The 21,749-nt window shown below is 35.9% G+C and overlaps 1 protein-coding gene across 1 annotated transcript; it reads right to left on the bottom strand.

Moving 5' to 3' along the window:
• Positions 1-4,655: 4,655 nt before the first annotated feature.
• On the bottom strand, positions 4,656-20,971 carry NMBR (neuromedin B receptor). The gene is made up of 3 exons (XM_003926866.4): positions 19,988-20,971; positions 8,963-9,311; positions 4,656-6,192 (listed from the first exon to the last, which is right to left on the bottom strand). The coding sequence occupies exons 1-3, from the start codon at positions 20,407-20,409 to the stop codon at positions 5,791-5,793; spliced, it is 1,173 nt and encodes a 390-aa protein (XP_003926915.1). The 5' UTR covers positions 20,410-20,971; the 3' UTR covers positions 4,656-5,790.
• Between the last annotated feature and the right edge of the window lie 778 nt (positions 20,972-21,749).

Raw genomic sequence — 21,749 nt, 5'->3', positions numbered from 1 at the left:
CTGCACTCCAGCCTGGGTAACAGAACTAGAGTTTGTCTCAGTAAAATACATATATATTTTAAAAATGATCTGAGAGGGCTACTATAGATTGATCATGGATAGGCTTTTTGGCAAGAGTTAGCCATGTGAATATCTGAGAAAAGAGAGCTAGAGACACAAGATACAAATGCAAAGGCATTAAAATGGGAAATTTTTATGTGCTTAAGGAATACAAAAGAATGCTGGGGAGGCTGCAGTCTAGTGAGATAAGTAGGAAATGAATTAGAAAAGAGTCAGGGGCCAAATTGTGTAGACTAAGCAAACAGTTTTCACTTTATTCTAAGTGTATTGAGAAGCAAAGATGTGACATGCTCTAATTTAGGCTTATCATGATTTTTGTTTGCAGTGTGGAATGTGGATTTAATTTTAGGTGAAAGCAGGGAGATTAGTTAAAAGGTTGTTGCATTAATCTAGGCAAGACAAATGATCACTTGTGTGTGACAACAATGGCAATGAGGAGATAGTGAAAAACCCAGGATACACATACTTTGGAAGTAGTCAATCAACAGGACTTGCTGATAAATTAGATGTGGAGGGGCAGAAAATGAGAAACCAAAAATGACACTCCTGAAACGGGTTTACGTTTCTTCAGTAAAGGGTAGAAGTCATGACATTTACCAAAATATCGAAGAAAGGAAGGATTACAACCTGAATTTGATTATTATTTATTGCATTATTTTCCCTTGTAAATACTTTAAGTTAGCATTCATCTACCACCATCAACTTGAAAAACATACAATAAAAAAAGAGCTGCCATCTTAGAACCAAAGGCTCTAGTGTTTGGCAAACTGTTCTCATGCATACTTTAGAAATCTAATTGGCAGAATATAGTTGAAACAATAATATTATTGTTCTAAACAATAGGATGGTATGTCACTGAATCAAATTCATCTGACTTTGTAAACTTGAAAAACTTGTTTTCTAATAAAAGAAAATTATTCTTTTTTTTTATTTTTGTGGGTACATATTAGGAGTATATATTTATGGAATACATGAAGTATTTTGATGTAATCATACAATGCCTAATGATCACATCTGGGTGTATGTAGCACCTATGACCTCAAGCATTTATCCTTTCTTTGTGTAACAAACAATCCAATTATGCTCTTTTTGTCATTTTTAAATGCACAGTAAGTTATCAATGACTGTAGTCACCCTGTAATGCTGTCAAATAACAACTCTTTTATTCTAATTTTAGTTTGTAGTCATTAACCATCCTTACTTCTCTTTCCCCTTCCACTACCCTTCCCAGTCTCTGGTAAGCATCATTCTACTCTCTAATTTCGTGAGTTCAAATATTTTAACTTTTAGCTCCCACAGATAAGTGAGAACATGGGAAGTTTGTCTTTCTGTACCTGGCTAATTTCATGTAACATAATGGCCTCCAGTTCCATTCATGTTGTTGCAAATGACAGAATCTCATTCTTTTTTATGGCTGAATAGTACTCCATTGTGTACAAGTACCACATCTTCTTCATCCATTTCATCTGTTGATGGGCATTTAGGTTGCTTCCAAATCTTAGCTATTGTGAACAGTGTTGCAATAGACACAACAGAGCAGGTATCTCTTCAATATACTGATTGCCTTCCTTTAGGACATATATCAAGAAGTAGGACTGCTAGATCATATAGTAGCTTTAGTTTTTTGAGGACCCTCCAGGCTGTTCATCATACTAGTTGTGCTAATTTACATTCCCACCAATAGTGTTCCAGGGTCTCCTTTCGTCCACATCCTTGGCAGCACTTGTCATTGCGTGTCTTTTGGATATAAGCCATTTTAACTTGGATGAGATGATATGTCATTGCAGTTTTGATTTACATATCTCTGATGATCAATGATGTTGAGCACCTTTTCATATGCCTGTTTGCCATTTATACAAATGTCTTATTTTGAGAAATGTCTTTTCATATCTTTTGCACACTTTTAATCAGAATGCTAGATTTTTTTTCCTCCAGAGTTGTTTGAGGTCCTTATATATTCTGGTTATTAATCCCTTGTCAGATGAGTAGTTTGCAAATACTTTCTTCTATTCTGTGGGTTGCCTCTTCACTTGCGGATTATATGCTTTGCTGTCAAAAGCTTTTTAACTTGATGTGATCCCATTTGTCCGTTTTTGCTTTGGGTGCTTGTGCTTGGGTATTACTCAAGAAATATTTGCCCATTCCAAAGTCCTAGAGTTTCCCCAAAGTTTTCTTGTAGTGGTTCTATAGTTTGAGGCCTTACATTTAAGTCTGTAATCGATTTTTATTTGATTTTTATATATGGTGAGAGATAGAAGTCTAGTTTCATTCTTCTGCATATGGATATTCAGTTTTCCCATCACCATTTATTGAAGAGACTATCTTTCCCCCAATATATGTTCTTGCAAACTTTGTCAAAAATAAACATCAAAAATAAACTCACTGTAGATGTATGACTACCAGGTTCACTATTGTGTTCCATTGGTCTATGTGTCTGTTTTTATGGCAGTTCCATGCCGTTTTGGCCACTATAGCTCTGTAGTATGATTTGAAACCAGGTAATGTGATTCCTCCAGTTTTGTTCTTTCTGCATAGGATAGCTTTGGCTATTGTGGTTCCATATAAATTTTAGGATTCTTTTCTGTTTCTGTGAACAATGTCATTGGTATTTTGACAGGGATTGCATTGACTCCATAGATTGCTTTGGTTAGGTTGAACATTTTGACAATATTGATTCTTTCAATTCATGAACATGGAATATCTTTCCATTTTGTGAGTATGTTCTCTTTGATTCCTTTCATCAATGTTTTATAGTTTTTATTGTAGAGATCATTTATTTGGTTAATTTCCAGGTATTCTATTATAACTGTAGCCATTATAAATGGGATTAAATTCCTTATTTCTTTCTCAGCTAGTTCATTACTAGTGTACAGAAATGCTACTGATTTTCGTATGTTGATTTTGTATGCTGTAAATTAACTGAATTTGCTCAAAAGTTCTCATGGTTTTTTGGTGACATCTTTAGGTTTTTCCAAATGTAAGATCATCATCTGTAAACAAGGATAATTTGACTTCTTCCCTTCCAATTTGGGGATGCCTTTTTTCTTTCTTTCTTTCTCTTGTCTGATTGCTTTAGCTAAGATTTCCATTACTATATTGAGTAACAGTGGTGAAAATGAGCATCCTTGTAGTGTTCCAGATCTAAGATAAATGTTTTTCATTTTTCTTCATTCAATATAATACTAGCTATGGGTCTGTCATATATGGTGAAAATTGTTCTTTATTTGAAGCTAAAAAAGAGCAAGGTGGGCTTGGGGGGTATTAAAATTGGGCCATCTGTGACTTTATTGCAGATTTGGTATTTTGAATTATTGCACAGGGGAAATAAAATATTCCTCACAAGTATTTAGTGGGATTCTAGCTTTAACAAAACAATTATATAATTACTTTGTGTTAGTGAATGGAAAGGATATAATTATGAGATAGTTTAAATAGAAGCTTTTTTACTTGACACCAAAATGGTTCTCTGAGAATTCTGTAGAACTTGCCTCCAGAATTTTGTGATTTTTGCCTTCAAGTGTGTAACTTTCCAACCTGAATTTATAAAGTAATATTTTATTAATTAAAAAGAAGGCAATGAAGTATTCTAAAACAGAGTTCAATGTAAAGCGAATAATTAAAAAACATTTAAAGTGTTTACATAGTTATCTCTGTTTTCCATTTTTTAATTCATTATCTAATAATAAATTCTCTTGGGATAAAATATATTCTCTTGTCCTGTGCAATGAGTTATGTCAAACCATTCTATTCAAACAGTACTACATTTTATTAACACGCTTCTAGGCAAACTGCCAAAGAAGAAATACAAATTCTAATTTTTAAATACTCTAGACAGCTTATTATAGCTTAGGCTGAAATACAAAACTAAGGCAGACAGATCAAGTACACCTGCATTACAGTGTGCACTCTTATATGGCCTTTCCTAATTCCAAGAGATGTATTTGATTAAACACATTAACTGAAATAATAACATTGCTATTAATAATTTGCTATTTGGCTAAATCTGCCTTTAATTTGCACAGATAATCCCCTACCTGCTTAGTTTGTTAACAGAGCTATTAAATGTTGACTGGATCTCCAAAAAGCAAAGCTCGATATTTCTAAGTTCTTTAATATCTCTGAGCCTCGATTTCCTAATCTATGGAGATAATAACAAGACCTTCTTCGAAGGTAAATTTACAGTGAAATAATGAAGCCTACGTTCAGGGGTCTGACAGTGTGTTTACGTGATCTGCTGTTTCTGCAAAATTTTCAAAATCCTGTACTCTTTCAAATAAAGATGCCTTCTCCACAATTCCATAACTTCATACCTTGCCAAATTAGATCCTTCTCTTGTTCACCTCAGTGATTATATTGATGATTAAATTGGAGAGTACGTGTAAAGTTTTAGGACCATGCCTATAACATAGAAAACACTATTAGTGTTCACTATCATTATTATCATCAAATATTTTAGATTATATTTATTCTCATTGCTATATCCAATTGAATATTTTATATCTTAAATAGTATGAGTTATGGGTGTTTAAGGAAAAGCTTAATATACTAACAAAGTTTTCTCAAATCTGGAAAAAGAAATAGTATAAAATATATCAATTTAAATATTATATTTATTGATACATGCTTTTAAAACTAGGAGCTTTTAAAATGTAATCCAGACATTTGCATTTTGCTTAAAAAAGAAGACATTTATTCAGAGAAAACTCTGGTATCATCCAGGAAAAAACTGCCTAAGTGAGATCCCACATATTTGTCAATTGGCTATTGCAAAAGAAGATGAGTAAATGGTTGAACTCACCAGAAAAACACAAATCTTATCACATCTATGCAAAAATCATCCAAATAGTCAAGGATTTAGCAATGTATACAAAGATAGTCATGCAAACTTCTGAATCGTAGTTTTGCAATTTGGGACATATGATACCTATTTTACATTCATAATATAAACTATATTCATATGATGCCTATTTTACAGTCATAATGTAAATCATATTCATATACCTATTTTATAATTCATATTAATTTCATTACATCTGTTAATCACATACTTATAAGTTACAGATATGAATTGATTAATCATAGAACTAATCACAATAAGTATTGATGTGATGAAGCTCCACCCTTGAATTTTTTTTTTCTTCAAATGAAGGATGTATGTGTGTGTATATTTGTGTGTGTGTGTGTGTGTGTGTGTATGCAATAGTTGTGAATGAAATTCACCAGGACAATCTGACTTGTATTTCAAAATAATAGGAGTTTGACTATTACCCTCACTGAATCATTGAGTCAATATAAAAATTTATTTCATGCTTTGAGATAAAACTAATCTAAGAGAAATATGCTAGAATTGGCTTTAGCAACAGTCTAAATACTGAAGCAATTGTTGAATTATACATACTTCAATGGTTTGGGGATCATTTTTAATGTGAAATATATAAAATGTACATGTGTGTACATATGTATGTGTGCATAAATACATGTATATACATATATGTATTATATGTAATAATTTGAAGTCTTTTCCCACATTCCAATAATTAGCAAATTAAAAGAGAAAAAAAATAAAGTCTAGTGCAGAGCAAAAATATCTTGCGTTTTCTGAGTCAGTCATGAAATTTCCTAATAAATTAGCTAAGCAACAGCAAGAATAAGATAATTATTTTGTTCTGATCTGCTGAATAGTAATTTTAACAGTAAGTTCTCTCCATATAGTGAGTTGAATGACCAAAATCACAGTGCCATTTCCTGCTTCATGCTGTGCCCGTTTACTAAAACAGAATTGGTCACCATGTTCCTAGCATTGCTTTTCAGAGATGTCATACGCACGGCTGAAGAGCTGAGTAGGTAGCTGGTTGCTCTTTCTTGATAGGACTTCCTCCCACAGCAGAGTTGGCTGTTGAAATGCCTCCTGAAGCTTTCACTGAGTAGGTAAAGAGCAAATGGGTTGACACAAGAATTGCAAAAACTCAAAACCCGGGCAACTAAGGTGACAATCATGTGGCCTAGAGATGGATCGATCTCATTATAGTTGAAAGACCGATACATGTAAAGGATGTGGTTTGGAAACCAACAAAAGACGAAGCAGCCCACAAAGACAAGCACAATTTTAGCCAGGCGTCTCCGTGTTTCCATCTGCAAATATAAGACATTGATCCCATTGGTTAAAGTGAAAATGGAACCAGCCACATCCCAGCTTTATCAAGTCAGGAAAGAGAAAAATTTACAGCATGATAATACATCAAAATACATAAATTATTTATTTTCCTAGCCAAAGTAATGATGGATTTTGGTCTCTACAATATTTTCATTAAAAACTATTTGACAGCTTATACAAAACTAGTGGGTAAATTAATAAATGGCTATGTCTTCACATTATTTATTTTCTTTTTGCTTAATGTGTCATGGTGTTTAGCATAAATATAAATCATTTCTTTTTGTATTAAGTCCAGTAAATTAATAAATCATGGAATATATTCAAGCTTAGGTTTTTTTTAAAAAAAATCAGGGTGTTTTAAATAGGAAACATTTATCTATAGAATCAGGGCTTGACTTTTTAAAATTACTACTCCATAGGGGGAAAAAAAAACTTGAGATTTAAACTCCTGACTTGCATAAATCAAAAGCATCTGATATAACTCTGAGTCCTGAAAACATTATCATATTGTCACTTTTACAAATAAAAATCCATGTTTCTTTTCCATAAAATTTACATACTATGTTTACTGTTTTTAAGAAGATATTCAGGAATGTAATAAATAGACAAAATTCAAATATTGCACATCAATATTTTTTAATCTAAAAACAATTTCCTAACATAAACAGTTCAAGGGATAGCTTATATTTGGCTAGTTTGCAAATATTTAAATAGGGCGACATGAATATGGAAACCTAATTTATCTTAAGACATTGGCAGTAGCTATCATAGTATTTTCTGAGTGAATACTATTGGTCGTCAACTAGAATATACCGAGGAAGACTGGAAAGGTTTGAGATTGGAACAGATCCGATGGTAGGGAGCGCTGGAGTGGCGATGGAGGAAGCAAAGAAAGGTGCAACTGAAGAGGAGCCCAGGCCAGGAAGCAAAATGTGGTATTACTCCACATGGATCCCAGAGGCATAAGTTAGGCAACCCAGCAATCAATGCTAACAAAGTCAAATGTGAAATTTATCTTTCTAAGCAGTGTCATCCCTTCCAGGTGGAGCAGGAGTGCAAGATTTTCACAGCAATCTATGCTTGGGAGATTCAAGTGCACAGGCAGGCTGTTGGCATTGAGATTATTTCTCAGCAGATGTCAAGACCCAGTTGCCCTGCTAGAGTTTATAGGTCCCAACAGGGAAATTCACAAAAACAAGGCAGAGCCAAGGCCATTAAAAATTTAAAAAGTGAAGCAAGGGCTTTGTGTAAGAGAAGAACGCAACTTTAGAAACCAAAAGCAAATACTCAAATACCTAATTGAGATACAAACTGGATCACAGGACTCAAATAAAAATGATAATATAAACTAGAAAGCACAGTGAGCCAATGATCTTAACACATTGCGTGCCTCACCGATGCCAGATATTTAGATAAAGTCTATGAATTCATCTAACAATGCCTTCAATAATTGATTGATGTTTTTAAGTCTTTAAAGCCAGAGTGGGTCTTTGATGCTGATGGCCACCAATTAATAAATGTTACCTTCCATACAAAAACCCTTCACTAGTTTCTGCTGTTGCTAACATGCCCAAGGCCACAGCTTAATGCTCCATTTACATTCCAGTAAATTTTAATGATCTGCGATTCAATTTCTTTGTCTTTAATTTGGGAACAGGCAATGGTAACTACTCTATACCTGCAAAACCGTCAGTAGTTCTATTTTAGCTGTACACAAGTGTACAGCCAGAAACTTCCTCACATGAACACTATTTTTGTCTCCTTGGCTATTAACACAGTTAATTTTTACCTTAAATTAGTACTGCATATTCTCGAAGGAAGAAAAAGTACGTAAGGTGCATGATGCAATTTATTTTTAAGATGGAGTTTCGCTCTTGTTGCCCAGATGACATAATCTTGGCTCACCACAACCTCCACCTCCCAGGTTCAAGCTATTCTCCTGCCTCAGCCTCCCGAGTAGCTGGGATTACAGGCATGCATCATCACGCCTGGCTAATTTTGTATTTTTAGTAGAGACAGGATTTCTCCATGTTGCTCAGTCTGGTCTCGAACTCCCAACCTCAGGTGATCCACCCGCCTTGGCCTCCCAAAGTGCTGGGATTACAGGCATAAGCCACCACACCCGGCCCACATGATGTAATTTTTTAATGAATATATCATCTTTGTAGGGAAAGTTACAAATGTGAGTTGCGTCATGTATTGCTTCAGCACCGGCCCACCTTTGGACCACACCTTTGAGTTCCCTTTCTGCTGTTCTTGCTATTCCCCTCATCTCCCATTCTGACTTCCATCCAAATTCCATCCCCAGATTCCAGGCAGTGTCCTACAGTCCTTTCCTGATGCATTCTTCTCCTAGGCTCCCTGCCATCCTTACTGGGTTAATGGGAGAAGAGACAATAATGAAATAAATATATGCTTATATGTAAATATGTGAAAATTTTCTGATTTGTCACGTTATTACCAAAAATCTGCATGTAAAGAAAGGCCTTTCAATACATTAATTTTTAATGGCAGAATTCCAGATCTTATCACAGATCCAGATTACTGATAAGCTGAACCTAAGTAAGCATTTGCAGGGCTGTGATATGATCATATATTAGAGATCCCCACATATCTATTCTAGTTAAGGCCGGTGAAGACCCAGCTCTGTTCTCATCAGTCATAGGATTGAGAGTCATGAAGTAAAACAATAAATAGCAATTACTTGGTCTGACGAGCACAACACCAATCCATACCTACTAATCTTACCTGTTTTTTGGTATGTTCATTGTATTCTCCAGGAAGATTGTGTGCACTTTTAATTAAGGTCTTTGCAATATGATAATAATAAATGCTAATAATAGCAAGTGGTATGAGGAAATAGACCAAGAAAATGAGCACTGAATGAATCTTTGGATGTAATTCATCTGTTTGAGGGTAGGGGATACATGCTGTGAAGCTGCTATTATCCATGCTACTGATGCGTGCCACTTCTGAGAACACAGCTTCAGGAACTGCCAACAACACGGAGACCACCCAGATAACCATGGCTTTCACACAGGTCCACAGCACTGCCCCTGACGTCTGCATGTCCATGGGGTTTACGATGGCTCTGTACCTGGGAAAATAATACATCTCAAGTTATTCCAGAAAGAGAAAGGAAAGAGAGAGAGAGAGAGAGAGAGAGAGAGAGAGAGAAAAGAGTGAAAAAAGAAAGAAAGAAAGAAAGAAAGAAAGAAAGAAAGAAAGAAAGAAAGAAAGAAGAAAGAAAAGAAGGGAAGAAAGAAAGAAGGAAGGAAAGAGAGAAAGAAAGAGAAAGAAAGAAAGGAGGGAGGAAGGAGGAAGGGAGGAGGGAGGGAGGGAAAGAGAAAGGCATACTGCTTGGTAAGAGAGATGCCAATATACTATTATTCCCTGGCTGCTTAAAAGTGCATGGAAGGCCTAAGGTTCCTAGTGGCTCTCTATCTACAAGTCATTCCACTAGTTATTAGCACAGAAGAGAGGAAGAGAGAGAAGAATATTTTAAATTCCTAAATCTTAGTTATTTTATTTCATTTCCAAAATCCTGGACATTTGTTTACCTCTTAAATTCTTCTAAATCTATACATGTTACATCTATTATTAAATTCTTCCTTGATACTTTTCTATAGCTTCTGAGCATGAGACCTCTCACTCTTTTCCTAAGGACATTAATAAATTTTAGAAACTAATCTAGATTGGTCATACTAGATTTTGATTAAAAAAATAATAATAAGAGACTCATCTAGATTAGGAATTTCTCCGTAATCCAATAATAAGGACTGAAAAAAACTGAAAGTAGAACAATATTCTGTCTTTATACCTCAAATTTATTTCATATCAAGAAAAGATAAAATTCTTTTCTCCTCCCACTTAAAATACTACTGGCAATATACTAGCAATATACTAGTGATAAAGGAATCACACTCCAGGTCACAGTAAACAATCCAAAACTTTCTACAGCTAACTCAAACATACTTATTAAGTAAGGGAATGATGATGCAAACAATGCAAAATGGTATGTAAACCTTGAATTTTTTTATATTTGTCTTTAAAAGTATTTCAGGTTACAATACACCCAGCAAATAAGATGCAGTACAACATTATTTTAGTTAGACAAATCTGAATTATTTCCCTATCTCTGATATTTTTCAGAGAGATCTGATATTTTTCACTAGAGGTCTGACTTTTTCTTTAGTTGTAAGATGGGGATAAAAATACTTTTCTCAAAGTTGTTGTCATGAGAAAAATATTATAAAGCACCCACAACAGTGCCTGGCAATTAGCAGATACTAACCATGCCAAGACATCATACCTTCTTCTCATTTACATTTGAATTAATCCGATGTTCCAAATTTAGAACATTTCAGGCCTCATGACAACCAGTTAAAGTCTCTTTCTGTGTTTCTGTAAAGGTGCTTCTCATTCATCACCTGAAGATGAACAGCTTCAGCCTCAGCATCACTCTGAGGACAACCTGTTTTTTTTCTCTCTCTCTCTCTCTCTTGATTTGCTGCAGTGTTGTTTACAGACCCTCCATAGAGGAAGGGCAAGTCATGTTTTGTTCTTCGCACTTGAAACAAACAAACAAAAAATATGGAAATGAAAGAAGTGCACCAGCAGAGCACCTCAACACCAGGTTAAACAAAGTACTACGCATAATGCATTTCTCCAGGTTTCTCACATGCTAGAATTCAATAGGTGTTTCCTTCCTCTACTCTGTTCTTAAGAAACCAAAGGAAGAATTAATAATGGATAACTAGAATGAAGTAACTCTTTTTTTGTTTTTTATCAGATGAACATATTCAAACACTTAAAAAAATAATTTAGAGAGCCTTAAGAGTCTTGTAAATAAAAATAGTAGTCTCGCCGGGCACGGTGGCTCAAGCCTGTAATCCCAGCACTTTGGGAGGCCAAGGCGGGTGGATCACGAGGTCGAGAGATCGAGACCATCCTGGTCAACATGGTGAAACCCCGTCTCTACTAAAAGTGCAAAAAATTAGCTGGGCATGGTGGCACGTGCCTGTAATCCCAGCTACTCAGGAGGCTGAGGCAGGAGAATTGCCTGAACCCAGGAGGCGGAGGTTGCGGTGAGCCGAGATCGCGCCATTGCACTCCAGCCTGGGTAACAAGGGCGAAACTCCGTCTCAAAAAAAAAAAAAAAAATAGTAGTCTATGTTTCAACTCAGGTTCCACTCTTTCTTCTTGATTTTACTTTCTAAGACACTCTGTTAGCTTTAGTTTCCATCATTTTTTCTGAATTTTAAAATTTCTGCTCTCATCTTTTTGTTTCCCAGAAGTTTTTTCATGTTTTCAGCATTTCATCATTACCTCCTTATTTCTAAGAAATATACTTTTACCACTGTTTCTTGAATTACATACAGACATCCTCTTTCAGTTGAAGATTTTTCTCTTATATTACCTCTACTCCCCCCATTCCCAATGTCCTGATTTATTAATTTATATTGCATTTATATAGTTGACAGATGATTGTGACTAAGTAAATAACATGTACTGTGGTTAAGTGGCATATTATGACGATGTTCTTTCTTATACATGTCTTTGATATTCCTAGAGTTAATACTTGCTCATGTTTTCCTTTGCATAATATTCCATGTATCTGAATTCTTTTAAGTGTTCCCTCATCACCATCCTGAATAACTGAAATCTCAGTTCTTGAACCTTAACTCTTCTTCCTTAGTGTTTCACATTTATCAAACATATCTCCACCTTCTTAATTTTACTTCCTAAGACATTCTGTTAGCTCTAGTTTCTATCATTTTTCTGAATTTTAAAATTTCTGCTATCATCTTTTGTTTCCTAGAAGTTTTTTCACGTTTCCAAATAATTTTTTATAGTGTCCTCTCCCTACGTAATGTTATATGTGCACATGTGCACATTCTTGACATGTATCTTTTTTTTTTTTTTTTGACAGGGTCTCACTCTATCACCCAGACTGGAGTGCAGTTGCCTGATCTTGGCTCATTGCAACCTCCACCTTCTAGGCTCAAGCAATCCTCCCACCTTAGCCCCTCGAGGACATGTGCCACCAAGCCTAGCTAATTTTTGTATTTTTGTAGAGATGATGTTTTGCCATGCTGCTCTGGCTGGCCTCAAACTCCTCCTGGGCTCAAGCAATCTGCCCACCTCAGCCTCCCAAAGTGCTAGGGCTATAGGTATGAGCCACTGCAGCCAGCCCTTGCCATGCATTTATAAAACTAACACAGAGATAAACATTTAATATCCTTCCGGCATAGTTCCAGTTTTGTTTGTTTGTTCTCTTTGTGCTGTAATCTTTTCCCAAAAATTTGGATAACTATGGACTGACAATTCATATTTAAAAGTGAAGTACCAAAAAATTGATTGTAAATTGTTTTTTATGTGGAAGATGAGGAAAGGGTACAAAGGAGATCACTACAAAAAGAATAAGCCTTCTTTTTAGGTTATCAAATACCACAAAGTGTATTCTGAACTTTCCTCCATGTATTTAAAAAGGAGAAGAAAATGTCACTTCTCTACCTCATATCCAAGTACGTGTACTTTTGTAGAGGTACTGTCTTAATTTTCTTGGGCTGCTATAATAAAGCACACCATATACTGCGCAGCTTATAAACAACAGAAATTTGTGTGTCACAATTCTGAAAACTGGGGAATCCAAGATTAAGGCATTGAGAGATTCAGTGTTTGGTGAGGCCCCCGCCCCTTTTTTTTTTTTTTTTTTTTTTTTTTTTTTTACATAGATGGAATCTTCCTGCTACTTATTTGAATGATGGGAAGGTCAAGGGTCTTTTTGGAGTCTTTTATAAGGGTATGAATCTTATTTGTGTGGGCCCCACTCTCATGATCTAATCACCTCCCAAAGTCCCACCTCTTAATACCATTACTTGGGGATTAGGATTTCAACATATGAATTTTGGGCAACATAAACATTCAGAGCATAGCAGGCATTATAAGCATGAAGGATGTAGAGAAACTTTATAGAAATTAAAATAATAAATCTCTCATTTTGATAAGATTGCTAGAAACAGATACAGAAATCTTGGTTTAGGGAAAGCAAGAAACCTAGCAGAAATGTTGGCCTTTCCAAAAAGGATTATGAGCTACCTTCTGCAAGAAAAGGATAGACCCCAAGGATAGTCTTTAAATAATGTACATTTGAATGACAGGGAAGAATTGAAAATTCTACAAAAACAGAGTTGTCATTGAAAATACAGATTACCAAAGTGTTATTAGTACTAAGAAATAGTTTATGATTGCTTCAAAGAAAATGCTGTATACCAACCATGTGTATCTTTGAAAGCATAAAAAGCAAAAAATAAAATAAGATTGTACAAATTAACATGAACATATTTTATCATGCCTCATTCAAATATTTATAGAAAATGTCGGGAAAAGCATCTCTCATATAAAAGTGTTTCACTGTGTATAGTAGCATAACAGCTATGTCTAAAAAGGTACATTTTCCCTTACAAATAGTCTCAGGAGGATATCTCTAACTGAAAACTAAATACTAGAGAATGGTTGTTCAAAAGGCAGATAAAGAGAGAAATAATCACTATTCATGTATTAAACCTCAACAAATAAATAGACTTATTCATCAATTCTTATTTTGGATCTTGCTTGTAACATCTGCATAGTTTAAATTTTAATGTAAAGAGGTGATTACGTTTAATCATAAGACAAAATATATCATAAAATGGAATCTTTTTTAGCTATTACAGAGTCATCATAACATTTCAAAAATCTATATTTACACTAATATTTCTAATGACACTATGCAAAATTTCTTTTTCTTCATTAAACTTTCATTTATTGGGTAAGGAATAGCCCCACAAAAAGTGAACTGCATGATAAGAGAAAGGTCTTGCTCACTGTTACATCTCTATTACATAACACAATGCCTGGCCTGGCCAGTAGAATTCACAGGTTCTCAATAAATGCTTGAAACTGTAGCCTGAGCATCAAGGAGATCCTTGTTAGGAGTAACTGTGGTAGAGTGGGTGGGAGCTGTTGGGCATTATGTTGAAGTGGGAATGGTGATGAAATATGGAGACTGAGTCTACTCTAGTGATGCCTAAGATGCATCAAACTTCAGAATCACCTAGAGAAGTAAAGAGAGAGAGGGGAGAGAGAGAGAGAGAGAGACAGAGAGAGACAGAGAGAGAATATAATTAGGCTTTTCTGAAGACTTACTAATATAGAGTCCCTAGAATGTGAAGTGTGGGATTCTGCATGTTACTAAGATTTCCAGGTGATTCCGATTATTAGTCGGGTTTAGAAATCATGTTTTAAGAGAGTTGTGTGCAGTAGAGACCATCTTTGCCACAGGTTTCCTACAAGGTTGTCCAGTGTGATGGGTACACATTTAGCAACAGAATGGGTCATATCCAGATCCAGCAAAAATTGAGTATGTGAAGAATCAGATGCCTGCTCTTTATTATGATATGTCATATCATCTGGAAGACATTCTTATTTTGCAAATAAGGAAAATATGACCTTATAGCCATGAATTTTGTGCTGTTTTATCATTTTCTCCAAGTAAAACATTTGGATATAACAGATGTATGGTTAGCACTAGGAACCATAAACCCTAGCCTGATGTAATTTGTCTTTATTTATAATGTGTCCCAAAAGTTTCAGATGAAGGTAGATGAATAATCTTCAAAAGCTACAAAGCAACATATAAATTATGACAATATTATTAATTTTATGAGAATTCACATTAAATGTGTGAAATTACTTCTAAGTATAAAAGAAAGATACTCCAGACATGTTCAAGATCAGTGAGTAAAATATATCTAATTCATTGGAGTCAAATATAATAACCTTTACATAACAATAAACCCTATAAATTCAAATTAAACACTAATAAACTACATACAGAAATTATAATTGATTCTGTTTCTATGGTTATATAAAAATAACAACAGAGCATTTGTTATGGAAAGCGAATTTTTCTTTTGGAAAAGGCGACTAGAAAGGCCTGAGAAAAACCTATGACTCACATTTTGTGAACGTATGGGGCATTTTATATTTTCCAATTTTTCTTTTCCCCGCCCCTGGTTTCCTCCCTTTTTAGTCCTGTAGTATTTTGTTTGTATCTTTTTTTTAAAAAGCTGCCTTAAATTCTCCTGTCACAATTTTGATATGGTTTGGCTCTGTATCCCCATCCAAATCTCATGTAGAATTGTAATCCCCAGTGTTGAGGGAGGGACCTGATGGGAAGTAACTGGATCATGGGGGCATATTTCCCCTTCCTGGTCTTATGGTAGTGAGTGTGTTCTCATGCGATCTGGTTGTTAAAAAATGTGTAGCATTTCCCCCTTAGCTCTCTCTCTTCTGCCACCATGTGAAGATGTGCTTGCTGCTTCTTCACTCTTCTGCCATGATTGTAAGTCTCCTGAGGCTTCCCCAGCCATGCCTCCTGTACAGCCTGTGGAACTGTGAGTCAGTTAAATCTCTTTTCTTTATAAGTTACCCAATTTCAAATAGCTCCGTATGGCAGTTTGAATAATACAAAGTTGAACAAAAATAAGTTGAACATAAATAAATAATCACTCTAGTACCATAGGGTGAGTATGGACTATTCTTCAAAAGAGTTAGAAGCACACTCTTGGTGCCGATCTCAGAACCAATTAAGAGACTGACAGGCAAGGGCTATGGAGCAAAGAAGAAAACATCATCTCCAGTCAGGGGCAGCTAGTTAACCTGAATCTGATCTTCCGTCAAAAGTTTTGATGAGAAAGGAGCAAACAGTTAACAGGACTCACTCCCACCTTTGGATGAAGACTGATGGAAAAGTCCTATGAAGCCTAGAGAGTGTTAGACTCAGGGCCTTTATACAATCTCTTTCAATATCTTAACACATAATTACACTCAATAGAACATCTATTTGAATTGATATGATATACAAGTAATATTAATGAGTCAAAACTTTGTCTACTTACCGAGTTGTGGAATGAAATCTTATTATCCTAACCAGCACACAAAAACTTGGATTTTTTTATTAATATTTACTAATACATTAGAAATTTAATCAGATTTGATACAATATTATTTTTTAATTTAATCAAACATTGGCTACTTAGGATCAGAAAAAAAAATCACCCAATACATTAAACTAATATTAGTTTATTTTTTAATGGTTTTTATAGTTTTAATTTTTAAATTTAATTTATAAATGCATTTTGATTAATAGTTATATAAGAAGCCAGATAAAATAATTGACATCAGATTTTTTTATTTGTAAATACATGACATTATAAAGTTTACAGTTTAGCACTGGGAATCTGTGAGAATTTTTCCTATGAAGGAGAAAGGAAAACTCCATTCCTAAGAGTTATTTGCATATTAACAATGCGCCATCAGAGACCAAAAGGTTTTCAAGAATCAAAGAAATAACATTCCAAATTTGCAAATGCAGCTACTCATAGATAAAGAGATAACTGTAACACCAACCATAAGCAAAATATGGCTTATGCACACATCCAACCTGATGCGCACAAGTCCCAATACTCAACATTGGGAGTAGGAGTGAGTGAGTGTGTGTGTGTGTGTGTGTGTGTGTGTGTGTGTGTGTACGTGTGTATGAATAAAACTGTTAGAAACAATACAACATAGAATATAGACATTTTTAATCAGTTACTTTATATAAGCAAGTAAACAATGTACGTTTTCAAAATAGTAAGAAAAACATCTATCAAGATAACAGTAAAAAAATAACAATAATAAATTAAGAGCACCACTGTCACTTCATGCCATACACAAATAATGTTGCCTAGGGATATGTTTGTTGAAACTCCTCAGAAGAGTTTGGAAAGTCGAGGATTAATAATCACAGACACCAGCTGGGCGCGATGGCTCACGCCTGTAATCCCAACACTTTGTGGGGGCCAAGGTGGGAAATCACTTGAGATTAGCAGTTTGAGGCCAGCCTGGCCAACATGGTGAAACCCCATCTCTATTAAAAATACAAAAATTAGCCAGCCATGATGGCATGCACCTGCAGTCTCAGCTACTCAAGACGCTGAGGCAGGAGATTTGCTTGAACCTGGGAGGCTGAGGTTGCAGTGAGACAAGATCTTGCCACTGCACTCCAGCTTGGGCAACAGAGCAAGACTCTGTCTCAAAAAAATAAAATATAATAATAGTCCCAGATACCAGTGTGATGTGACCACACTTTGGCCATATCAAACAAGTTGATTTAGGCCTCGAGGTGGATTAAAAATATTTGTGTTTTTCATTTTAGTGTCTGCAATCTAATGATGCTGACATTATTGAAGTATATAATATGAGTCTCTTCTTCACATTGGAGTACGCTTTCTGAAATCTAATTATCTTCCTGTTTTGTTTTGTTTTGTTTTTTTTTTCTATGTACTGTGATCTCTATTTCTTAACTCTCTACTGTTATTTTATTAGGCAAAGACACTTAGGCCATCTATGAAGATAGGATATATGATACAAATAATTGAATTTGTTGTTTAAAGACTCTAATAACAGAGTTTTTGTTATTTGCTATAGTTTTTATTGCTGCAACTACTACTTAATTTTGAATTCAAGGTGCCTCTTTTATTTTGAAGTTACACTTTATGATGTTCTTTCACTGTAATAAATCTAATGAACCAGCTTCTGTACAATTTTTTTATGCTTGGGTGCTTTGTTTCAAATTCAACTTCCAAGTCTGCTGGTAAATAGAAAATAGTGTTAGTAATTTCTTATAATTGTAATAATGTGGATTAATGGTGAAGAGTTCAGGCTTTAAATGGTGTTCAAACATGTTGTCACCATCAGTGGCTAGCTGTAAGATCATGAAAATGTTGCTGAATTTCTAATCTCAGTTTTCTTAGCTTTAAAGTTTTTAATTTAAAAATAATAGTGCCTATTTCACAGAATTGTGAGGATTGAAAATTCACACAAAAAAGTTAGCACTTGCTAGGTGCAATTAATCTTACAATCGATTCCACATTCACAAGAAATCACAGCATTGGGTGAGATGTAGTAAGAGGTCATCAAGTACTAATCAACTACTGATTGCTATGCTCTAGAAGAAAAATAGAAGTGTTGGCAATATATAACAAACCATTTCCAATCCATTTTAAGTGAATCGTGGGATATATTGCATAATTTCATTCCTAGTTACTCAGGTTTCCTAGTTTATGTTTCCTACACCCTCATAGACAAGGGCAGCCTATGGACCAAGTAGAAGAAGTATCTCACCTTTCCTTATCACTATTATTATTCATTCTGTGTCCATAGAGTACATGATGCACAAATGAAACAGAAAAAGTCAGTAAATATATGAGGATTATTATTTTATCTGATCTTAGGGCAAATTTAACTGTGTAAATCCTTATGTGTCACCATGACAATAGATTGTAAAAACTGGTGTGAAATAATTGCTACCAATGCCACCTCTTTAAAATGAAAGCATAATGATAGTAATTTAAACTACTGTTGTTGCTAATCATTAAGATTTATTCTAATCATTAAGCAGGTTTTTTAAACTTTCTAGATAAAATAACATTGTATAAAGAGGGGTAGCTAAACTAGTCATATTTTTGTTGTGGAATTCAGAAAAATATTTTAAAAGATAATAGAAATGCTGACAGATAAACAAAATTAGGTACATAATTTATACAAAAGGCACCAAATTTTCCAGGAGTGTAGTTTTAAAGAATATATTACCGGAACTAAAAAGTGAATCATTTTCAGTTTCTCAAGTCTCTGTCAACTGTTGTGTTTCCCTCAATGAAGATTAACTCTTCAATGCCAAAGTAGTAGTCCAGTATTATTGCAAATACCAGGAAATCCATATACAGAATCATTTTTCATTAGCAACTGAATGTGGAAATTAAAGAGGAGAGTGAATACCACCTTAATTAGCCAAGTTAAATTGTTTATCTAAATAGCTTAAGTCAGTCTCCATTCCAAAGTGAATTAGGCCACAGCTGCATGTAAAGATACCTAATTTTGCATTTTCCCACCCATATCCAAACATTTTCCTCTGCTTAAATGGACCCTGTTTCAGGAGACTTGGGCTTTCCTCCTTGGTTTTCCGTTAGAAATCACATTCCCTGGGCCTCAGTATGCACATCTGAAAACATGACAAAGTTGAACTAGTTGATCTGCAAATTAGAATAATGTACTCTTCATACCCTAACATATGTGAAAAGAGATTTGATGTATTTTGGGTACCTATCTGTGAAAAAAAGTATCTTAGCTTCAGTTATTAAACAAGAGGAATGTGAAAAGTCATCTGCATAAAGAACATTTATTATTTTAATTGGTTTACTAGCAAAATTCAGTTAAAGTAAGGCCTTCTCTCACTTTAAAAAATCAAAATTGAGTATTTGCCTAATATTACGCAGACTTCTTACCTAACCGATTATTTTACTGCATAAAGTACACTTTTAAGATTTTAAGGACACACAAAAAACTTCAATAGGATACTTGCTCTTTTGAACCCTTATTCTATAGCTTTTCTATGGAATAATATTCCCTAAGTGTCGGGGGTGGGACTAGGAAATGCATTTTTTAATGCAATTTTATTTGTTTCTTAAAACATAGTGATTTTCCTATATTTTTCCAAGCCTCACATCTCAGTCCGTTTTAACTCTGTTTACTCTTCTTCCCTGGTACACACTCTCTCCCTCTCTTCCTCTCCACCCCCAACCTTTCCTTGTGTCCTTTTGCCAGTAGGCGCACTTCGGGTGCATCTTCTCTCCCCGCCCCTCTCCACGTCTTTTCCACGCTACCCACAGCTACCTGTGCTCTTACCTGTCGGCACTGAGGGCAGTGAGAGTGAACACAGAAACCCCCACGGAAGTGAGCTGGATGACCGGGATCAGTTTGCAGCCCACCTTGCCGAACATCCACTCGTCGAAGAAATAGCGCGAGGCGTCCACCGGGACGCAGGTGAGCAGCAGCAGCAAGTCCCCAGCCGCCAGGTTAGAGATGAAGATGTTGGGGACGCTCCTCATGGTGCTGTTGGTGATGAAGATCTTCACCAGTATGATATTGCCCAGCAAGCCCACAGTAATGATGAGCAGGTAGAGGGACGGAATCACACAGCGGATCACCAACTCCGCGGTGGTCCCGTCCGAGGCCGGCAGGAAATCCCTTTCCCACCCCTCGGGTACAGAACCGCTCTCATTCGCACCTGTGGTCACCGAGAGGTTGGAAAGAGACTTGGGGGGCATGATCTCCTTTCCAGCAGAGTCCGATGGAGTTTTCACGCGCGCCGGTGCCCTGAGGACTGAACGCGCACGATTTGGGTTTAATCGATGTCCCTCCCTCGGGCCCCTGCAAGTTTACTGCCCGCAGGGCGCGCGTCACAGCGCCCAGTCCGTAAGAGTTCAGGACCTGGGGAGAGGATCCGTCCACACACTCAGGCGCTCCGCTTCTAGAGGGGGTACACGACTCCGGGTAACTCTGAATTTAATTAAAAAAAAAAAAAAAAAAAAAAGCAAAGCGGTTGCGTCTTTGTTCCGTGTTCAGTGGCTTGTTCTCGCGGTTAGCTAGCGGAAAACTGCCTTTCAGGAACAAGGAGCTGTCCCTCGGGATCAGCAGAAGCACCTGCCCGACTGTTCGCCCAGAGTAGCGAAAGTCATCCTGGCGCTGTCCAGCGGGCTGCGGCTGAAATCCTGGGAATTAGCGAGGGGCCACCCTCAACGTGCTTTTCCTGCAGCTTTGTTCTTGTTTGTGAAGTTCCTGTTGTGTTGTGTGGAATTGGACAGGAGCTCCGTCGTGTGTGTGTGTGTGTGTGTGTGTGTGTGTGTGCGCGCGCGCCCATATATACATCCATCCTCACCCGCCTCCAAGCGGTAGGAGCCCCAGGCAAGAAGTTTGGAATCTCTGAGGATTTAAGGGCTGAGCTAGCAAGTCCCTAATGCTGAAATACAGAATTTAGGGGGAGAAAATGAGTGCCAAAGAATTAAGTTCATAAATGAAATCCTCTCGCTACTGTTCTTCTGATTATCTACTTTTCTTACCTTACATGTGAAAATTATTTCCTATAGTTGGCGTATTATGTTTAAATTTATATTGTATTGAATTATAACATGTATAATGTACAAATTTCATAATCGTCCTGATTAATATAACCATCATTCAGAGCCCACAATCTAACCACCATCTCCCAAAATAACCACTGTTTGGCTTGTTATTAGATTACTGGGCCTCCTATTGAGCATCGTATAAAGGGAATCATTCAGCATACACTCTTGTGTCTAGGTTCTTTCACTGGGCATCATATCTGTGGTCCACTCATTTTCTCAGGTTGCATTTTTTATTACTGTATATTACATCATGTTATAAATATACCACTATTTAGCTATTCTATATTGATTAACGTTTGGATTCCTTACAATTTTAGCCAACCTGAATAATGTTTCTATGAACATTCTTTTTTTTTTTTTTTTTTTTTTTTGAAATGGAGTTTCCCTCTTGTTGTGGCAGCTGGAATGCAATGGCGCAGTCTCAGCTCACCGCAACCTCCACTTCCCGTGTTCAAATGATTCTCCTGCCTCATCCTTCTGAG

The sequence above is a fragment of the Saimiri boliviensis genome, chromosome 4, assembly GCF_048565385.1.
Source record: "Saimiri boliviensis isolate mSaiBol1 chromosome 4, mSaiBol1.pri, whole genome shotgun sequence".
Taxonomy (NCBI): domain Eukaryota; kingdom Metazoa; phylum Chordata; class Mammalia; order Primates; family Cebidae; genus Saimiri; species Saimiri boliviensis.
Note: the sequence above shows the minus strand (reverse complement) of the source record. Positions and strands in the feature narration are given on the sequence as shown.

Coding starts and splice junctions, on each gene's coding strand:
- NMBR (XM_003926866.4), bottom strand. CDS start 20,409: ATGCCCCCCAAGTCTCTTTCCAACCTCTCGGTGACCACAGGTGCGAAT. Junction 9,312..19,987: donor ACTGCCCTCAGTGCCGACAG/GTAAGAGCACAG, acceptor TTATTTTCCCAG/GTACAGAGCCATCGTAAACC. Junction 6,193..8,962: donor ATGAACATACCAAAAAACAG/GTAAGATTAGTA, acceptor TTATATTTGCAG/ATGGAAACACGGAGACGCCT.